Source organism: Myotis davidii, unplaced genomic scaffold, assembly GCF_000327345.1.
Source record: "Myotis davidii unplaced genomic scaffold, ASM32734v1 scaffold240, whole genome shotgun sequence".
NCBI lineage: Eukaryota > Metazoa > Chordata > Mammalia > Chiroptera > Vespertilionidae > Myotis > Myotis davidii.
This window is the reverse complement of record NW_006292334.1, coordinates 2968000-2976550: the sequence shown is the minus strand read 5'-3', so window position 1 is coordinate 2976550 and position 8551 is coordinate 2968000. Positions and strand designations below refer to the sequence as shown.

The 8551-nt window shown below is 39.8% G+C and overlaps 1 protein-coding gene across 1 annotated transcript in view; it reads left to right on the top strand.

Annotated features, from left to right (window-relative positions):
- The window catches only part of PTCHD4 (patched domain containing 4), a 166799-nt gene that overhangs the window by 51169 nt on the left and 107079 nt on the right, over window positions 1-8551 (top strand). Inside the window, exon 2 of the mRNA XM_006765719.2 lies at window positions 7364-7844. Within this exon, the coding sequence (XP_006765782.1) occupies window positions 7364-7844 (481 nt within the window). The remainder of the gene's footprint in view (window positions 1-7363; window positions 7845-8551) is intronic.

Genomic DNA, 8551 nt, shown 5'->3' with positions numbered 1-8551 from the left:
CCCTGAAGGAGAGACTGAAAAGAAAGTTCTTAAGTCTTGGAACCAAGTTGGCCATGTGTTAAAAATTTCCAAACAAGTCAAAGTTAATTGATATGTTAGTGTGTTATGTTAAACATATCTTATATTCTAACTAGAGGCCTGGGGTATGAAATACATGCACCCCACGGGTGTCCCTCAGCCTAGCCTGTGCCGTCTTGCAGTCTGGGAGTCCTTGGGGGATGTCCAACTGATGGCTTAGGCCCACTCCCTGAGGGAAATGGGCCTAAGCCATCAGTCAAACATTCTTAGCTGCCACTGCCACTAGAGGCCTGGGGTATGAAATACATGCACCCCACGGGGGTCCCTCAGCCTAGCCTGTGCCGTCTTGCAGTCTGGGAGTCCTTGGGGGATGTCCAACTGATGGCTTAGGCCCACTCCCTGAGGGAAATGGGCCTAAGCCATCAGTCAAACATTCTTAGCACTGCCACTGCCACCGTGCTCACCAGCCCTGAGCCCAGCTTCTGGCTGAGCGGTGCTCCCCCTGTGGGAGCACACTGACCATCAGGGTGCAGCTTCTGCGTTGAGCATCTGCCCGCTGTTGGTCAGTGCACATCATAGTGACCAGTCATTCCACCATTTGGTTGATTTGCATATTAGCCTTTTATTATATAGGATTTCATTTCAGCAGCACAGAAAATTATTTTTTAACCTTCCTCTTTGAAATAAAACAAGAAATGTATGATTGGACTCTCCTAACTTAGTAATATGCATAAGAATTTTAATTTATTCTTTATCAGAGCATTTTAACACTTTAAAGCCTTCATTTTGAACATGACTCTTGATTTTTCTTTTTAACTAAAGGAAAATGAACTTGCTTTTTCTGTATTTTCTGTGTTTCTACTAAACATGAAGCTCTAGAGACAAAATTCAAGATTGTTGATGATTTTATTTAATCCCACTTTATGTGTATACTTGATACCGAGAATAAATCAGAGAATAAATTAAGAAATATGTATGAGGAAAAATCTTGTTTAAACAAACTAGCAAACAAAAGCACACACACAAAAACAACCTTACAATTCCTTTAGAAATATCACTATCTACCATACATAGGAACTAGTATTCTTGTTGACAAAGGAACTAGTATTCTTGTTAGCAATAAAGGCAACTGACCATCTAAAAGTTTCCAACATCATTACAGGGTCTCCCTCATCAAATATTAATGAAATTTGAATTGCAGTTGCCTTGGACAGGAGCTGTGTTTCCAAATTGTCTTGCAGTCATAGCAAATATCTTAATGCAAACCTAATGCATATATTGAGCAGATATGACACTTACTCCCTATAATATCAAAGCATCATCAAGTAATTTATTTTCTGCATAATTTTTATAGCATTAATGTCTCTTTCCTCTTGCATCTCTTTAAGAATTTATTCTTTGATCATATCTCTGAGAGTTTAATTTTCTTTTCCACTCTAGAGGTGTAGCTTGCATGGGAGTAATTTTAAGAGCTACAAGGTAGTAACTATAAACTAAGAGTAGTAACTGTAAACTAAAAAAAGACCAAAAGAGCCTAAGATATATATATTTTTTTCCTGGCATTACTGCTCCTAGGGAGATAATGTGATGAGATGCTTCATGGCCGTGAGACAGCATCGTGACCTGTACTTCCAGTGATTCACCTTGGGACAATTTACCTACCAGGGACTGACTCAGCTGACATTTTATTCATGCTGCATCAAGAACCAGAAATACTGCAGGGGCCTTCCAACTGAGCTCTTTCCTTTAAAGTCATCCGACTCCCTAAATCATGATCCACAGAGCAATCAGAGTGAGCACTCCCAAAAGTAAAGCATGCTATACCCCTTGCTTAAAACTCACCAGGGCTTCCTACCACAGGACAGTTAAGTCCAACTCAATATGCCTCTCATGGCCCTTACAGAAGAGACCCTGCTTTCCTCTCTAGTCTCAAATCCCACAATTTCCTTCAGTTCTTTGAACATCTCGTGCTGTTCTTTGTCCCAACCATAGTGCATACAAATCCTTTTTCTGGCTACTCACTAAGTCCCCTTGTCCGTTGACAGGCTTACTGTACATTATTAGTGTGCAGAGGAAGTAGAAGAGGAAAACTATTTAGGGGAAAGATTTCACTAAACTAAGCAGATTGGAAAAAAAAGGATAAAGTTTGTTTTCTTCTGTATCATCTCTAATTTCTATGCACACCTCTCTTCATCTGATGTCCTACTGTCCTCAAATACTTTGAGCTGTCTCTTACTTCTCCCCTTCTTAGCAAAGTAGTCTCCAAAAAGTAATGTTACCACACCTCTGAGTGAACTCACTGAGTTAAATATTATGATGTGTTTATTATACATCAGGCTTTGTTCTAGGCCCAGGGAGATTATCGGTAAGCAAGATAGGACACATGCCAGCTTTTAATGAACACACATTCTCCTGAAAGAGACAGAAAAAGGAATGATTAAATGATCCATGGAGGGTCACTACAGGTAGAAATGGTTAGCAGGAAGGAAATGATATAGGACCATGTGATGGAGTGATTGCTGGGAAAGAGGTGTCTAGTTTATACTATGTGATTCAAATAGTCTATTAGAAGCTGAGATCTCCATTAGGAAGTAGCCTTGGCCATAAGAACAGAGAAAAGCATTCTAAGCAGAGGGTATGGTTGGTGTGAGGCCATGAAATGAAAATTAACTGCAGGGAGTAGGTGAAAAGGCAGAAAAGCTGGTGCAGAATTCATGAGTGGAAGACTAGGAGAAGAGGTCTGTGGGCTCAACCAGCAATGAGCCATGCAGGGCCTTGCAGGCATGGTAAGGGGTTCTTATTTTATTCCTAGTACAAGTGGAAGCTAATAGAAAGTTTTATGTGAAGAAATTGTGTGATTTTATTTATAACTGGGGAAATATGTTCCACCTTTAATATGGAAAACATATTGAGGAGGAGTGGAAGTGGTCACAGGATATGACTTGGGGACTTCAATTTATCTCATCCTAATAATGACAGTTGAATTCAGTGAAACATTGAAAAAGGAGAGCATATGAAAGTAATATGTTACCATCTTGTCATATTTTTATTTTAAGATTTATCTTCATTGAGACATAAAAGTGATTTTGCACTCAAAGACATTTCAGAATTTGTGTAGGAGGTTTCACTGGGAAAGGAGGAAATGAATCACCATGTGTTAAATGGTTGGCTGTTGGTTTAATGGAGAGGGAAATATTGGGAAAAGGGGATCTTCATGTAAGATAGTTTTAATAATAAAGAACATTTAGTGGAGAATGGGGGCCAGCCTGACTTCCCTGAAATCACCCCATAGAACTCTGGAAAGTGCTGAAATTGAGGTTGTCTCAGTTGAGTTGGAACCTTGTGTTCATCCTTGTGACTGGCAGATTTGTCTTCTTAGAGCCTCTAGTTGCTTATTTAATTAAACAAACCAGTTCTATCCAATGAGTGAAGTAGAATGTAAAAATAATCAATTTATGGCTCTATTAGATGTAATGATATCATTCTGACATTTAGATCTCTCCAAAGTAGGTTTCTGGACAGTATTTTCATAGAATAACTAGAGGCCCAGTGCACGAAATTCATGTACAGGTAGAGTCCCTAGGCCTGACAGGCGATCAGAGCCAATCAGGTTCCTTAACTCCCTGCCTCCTCTTTCCGTTGCCGCCATCTGTGTGCTGCCACTGTGAGGTACCACACCTCCCCACCTCCCTGCCTCCTCCTTATCTTGCCACCCACACACCGCCACCACACGGTTCCCCCTGCCTGCCTGCCTCCCTGCCACCTCCTTCCCTCGCTCCCTCAGGGTCCCACTGCCAGGTTCCGTGCCACCCCCTGGTGGTCAGCCCACGTCATAGTGAGCGATCGAACTCCCGGTCTCATGGTCAAACTCTCTAGGGGACACTTTGCATATTAGCCTTTTATATATATGGATAGAGCTGAAAATGTCTTCAGTGTCATAAACATTTACTCATATACTCATATCTACTCACTTTATAAATAAGAAAATGGAACACTAGGAGGAATGAACCAGACAACGGTTTTTTATCCAATTAGAATGAGATGCACATAGTGATTCAGGTCACATGACTCCTGATTATGTATTCTCTCTATTAAGCCTACCTAGCTTCTTACATGTCCAGAGGATAATTACAACATATGTGATATTCTCTCCTTTTTCCTCCTATACAGAGGCACCTATGAACTGGTTAGTTTAGGAAACTGAAAAACTCTTCTGCTACCCCTTACAAAATAATAGAATTCCCTTTACAAATAATGAATAAAAGTATATTTCTCAAGACTGTACTGAGGACAATAATTGTACCAATGGCTTGTCTCCAATATGAACCATTCAATAGAGCTTTCAATTCAAGGACATCCAAAGACCTTGCTAATTTTGTTCTTGTTCATGGAGTAAAGCAAATTAAGAGAGAGAAACTCATTCTATTTGTTACTTTGATTTGAATATAATGGAATGAAACCATATTTTTTATGAAATAATAAAAAAATGAAAATTAGACCATCTCTAAAGGGGGGTAAGATGTTAGCCAAAGCCAATGAAGATCAGTTATTTAATAATCTATATTTGCCTTTTTAAAATTTTTACTTTTGTCCGGATACATTACCAGCACCTTCTTTGATCCACTATAATTTCCAAATGAGGCCTAAGGGATGCATAAATCTTTGTTCTGCCACTAAAGATCCCTCAGAAATGTTTTTTGATTATGAAAATGAGTAAAGATACGTGGAACTGTACATTCTCAAGTGAATATGTACAGCTTTTAAAATAGTCTTTCAAATAATCAAAAGCACAACTCAACATCACAGATGGGATTGCAAAGAAGTAGAAACCAAGACTGGAACTTAAAATTATACCAGGCTTAAAACAAAAGTAAACAAGCCTAATTAAGGGTCTATGTTTCCTGGACTGAAAGACAGGAAACTGTATTTCACAATCTCTCAGTATGAGTCAGGATTCTCACGCCTTTCTCAAAGCTTTTCCACTTTTTACTTACAGCTCATCGGAGAACACACAGGGTTTCATGGAGATAGAGCTTTGTGAACCTACAGCTGGAATTTTAGTTTGATATTTATAAGTTAAAAAGATGACTGGAGGTGGGAGATAAACCAAGCAAAGGAAAAAAAAAAACTCAATCAAATTCTTACTTAGAATTATATTGTTCACTTACAGCTGGCCAGATTGAGTTAAACAGAACGATTATTTCAATTGAACATGTGGAGAAAATATGGGTGTGTGAAGTGACTATAAAATTTCTTTCTCTTAATTCTGGATGATGCTACTAACAACATTTGTACTCTCTGTAAATTTCTCAAACTTTTGTGTTGCTTTTGGTGATGTTAAAAATACAAATACAGCCCTGACTGCTTTGGCTCAGTGGATAGAGCGTCGGCCTGCAGACTGAAGGGTCCCGGGTTCGATTCCAGTCAAGGGCATGTACCTTGGTTGTGGGCACATCCCCAGTGGGGTGGGGGGGGGGGGGGGGTGCGGGAGGCAGCTGATCGATGTTTCTCTCTCATCGATGTTTCTAACTCTCTATCCCTTTCCCTTCCTCTCTGTAAAAAAATCAATAAAATATATATTTAAAACATACAAATACAAGCAAGAACCTCAGATACAGGTGTCTGTACTACACAAGTCCACATTAAGTTTGGTAAAAATAACCATGGTTATGATGTTGTTGGTTTGTTACCCTTCTGTACTACCCTTCTAGAAAGATTTGCTTTCTGCTCTGAATCTACTCTTTTATATCCTCTTGAGAAAAATGGCTTTCCTAATCTAACAGAAACAATTTATTTATGGCACAAATTGACCTTCATACCTGTGTCCCACTCAATACCTGCATTTTAGATGTTACCCATTTTCAATGTTATATTCCATCTTGCAACCAGATATTGGTGTCAATATTCCATCTGACAGCCATTGGCATTAGGGTAAATGACAGTGTGGCAAAAACAAAACAAAACATAGAGAACAAAAACTGATTAAAATGTAATAATGGCTGTCATGGATTTTGTTCTAAGTGGTAAGGTACATTGGATGAGAATCAGTGTCTGACTCAGGAGCACCTTAAATAAATATCTTACTCTTATGATCTTGTCTACTCTACCTTATGTGAAATTCTGAAGTTGTGATGACTTTTAACAAACCCACTTGAAATGTTAGCAGTCTCATTTAGGGGGTTTGTCCACTGTATTCTATGGGAAAGAGGTCAACCTACAGTAAGACTGAGGCATGTATTCAGAGGGAAAATTATAATGAGTGAATAGATGCTCATATCAGATTTCAAAAAACATATCAATGTCAGGGCCATCCTGACAGGTTGAGCCGGGCTGAGGCAGGGAGGTGGGAATTGAGAAAAGAAAGAAAGACAGGATAGCAGGATAGGGAGGACTGCAGCTCATTTGAGGAACTACAGCAAATTTATTAGCCACTCAATGCCTTTTATACACAACACACTGAATAGGAGATCTGTCAAAAGGAATGTATTCTTTGTCCCTCTTAATCTCTAAGGGAGGGACAGAACAGAATGACAAGTTCTCAGTACAGCATATCTCAGTAAATAGTTACAGACTTCTTGGTAAGCCATGAAAGGCTGTTCTCATTCTACAAAGGTTGCTCTCATTCGACTGATAACTTCCATCCAAACAAGTCTGGGAAAACTGTGTGGGTAAGGGTCCCAGCCTTGCTAGCCCCTTCAGGTGCAAGGACCTTGCCAGCTTACATCTGGCCCCCAACATTTCATCACTATAAAATTAATTATAGAAACAAAACAATATTTTCTTCTACTTGTTCTGTGATATGCAGTTGTATTGCCAGAATATAAAGGATGAGTATGGGTGTGTGTGTAAAGTTTGTGTGTCTAAGTGTGTATGGTGTAGGTGTGTGTGTTATCCCTAGAAAGTTTAGCACCTATTTATTAAGTGAATAATTAGTTTAACTTTTGAAATGTTAACTCATACCATGCTTCATTTTGGGCTGAAACTGAATCATAAAACTTGATCCACATTAAGGAATTACAGTGGGTTGTTACAGAAGGAAAAGGTGGCAATGGGGGTATGGATGAGATCAAAATAATATTCATGCCCATTTCCTATGCATGTGGCAAGACTTGTAGAGCTTCATAATTCTCTTTGCATCTTTTCTAACCCTGATCACCTTGCATGGTATCCCATGTGGCTCCCAAAGGCGAAACATAAAATCTAACATGTCACTCCACCCACATCAGTCCCACAATTGCTAAAGCCCATCTCTGCCTTCCTTGTTCTCCTTCACTTAGAATAAGAAGCTGCCCTCTGGACTATGCATCTCTCTTGTAACTTACGTCTCCCTTTGTTTGTTTTCAAGGATGGGAGGAACAGTTTTATTGGACACCAACTGGGCGGGGTAGTAGAAGTGCCAAACAGCAAGGACCAACGGGTCAAGTCAGCCAGAGCCATTCAAATCACCTACTACCTCCAGACCTATGGCTCTGCCACCCAGGACCTCATAGGGGAGAAGTGGGAGAATGAGTTCTGTAAGCTTATGAGGAAGCTCCAGGAAGAGCACCAGGAACTCCAGCTCTACTCTTTAGCATCCTTTAGCCTTTGGAGAGACTTTCATAAGACCAGCATCCTGGCCAGGAGCAAGGTCCTGGTGAGCCTTGTACTGATCTTGACAACAGCCACCCTCTCCAGCTCCATGAAGGACTGTTTGCGCAGCAAGCCCTTCCTAGGCCTCCTGGGGGTGCTCACAGTGTGCATCTCCATTGTCACGGCAGCAGGGATCTTCTTCATCACTGATGGGAAGTACAACTCCACCCTGCTGGGAATCCCCTTCTTCGCCATGGGTAACTATCCATCCTTGTGGTAATCGGATTCTTACCTGTTTGGGGCAAGGTAGTACATTTCTTGAATTCTCAGGTGGAAGTCTGATTTAATTTTGTAGCGGTGTGTCTGTGTGATGCGGTACGATTTCACGTGGGGTGGGTCTGCTTCTCCTTATTGTGCCTGTCAGGAAAGTATGGGCTGCCCGTTTTTCCATTTAGGTTGAAGAACTGAATGCTGTCAAATATTTTAAATTGCACAACACTGTAATTCTCTACTCAATGTCTTCGAAAATTATAGGTCACAGATTGTGGAGTACAGATTTAAGGAGATCCCAAACCTTCAACATTTTCAAACAAAATTTTATAGTTTATATTTATGGGCATCCTCAAGTTGTTGATGATAAAATTTTCATAGTATGAAAATTTTGAGAACTGTTATGTTCTAATCTCAAAGTACTTCTTTATTAAATATTAAGTCATTTCCGTTTTTTTTGCTGACAGTATAATCCATTTCCCCACATCTATATAAAGAAAACCTTCCAGCTGCCAATTAAAAATATGTTCATCTCTGATGAAAAAAAAACTAATAAGCATCCTCAGTTAAGATTATTCCTTCTTGCAAGTTTTCTGCCAGGCATACATAAATGGTCTAGAAAATTGTGCGTGTGTGTGTGTGTGTGTGTGTGTGTGTGTGTGTTTGAAAAAGATAAAACAATTTATAGTGGGTA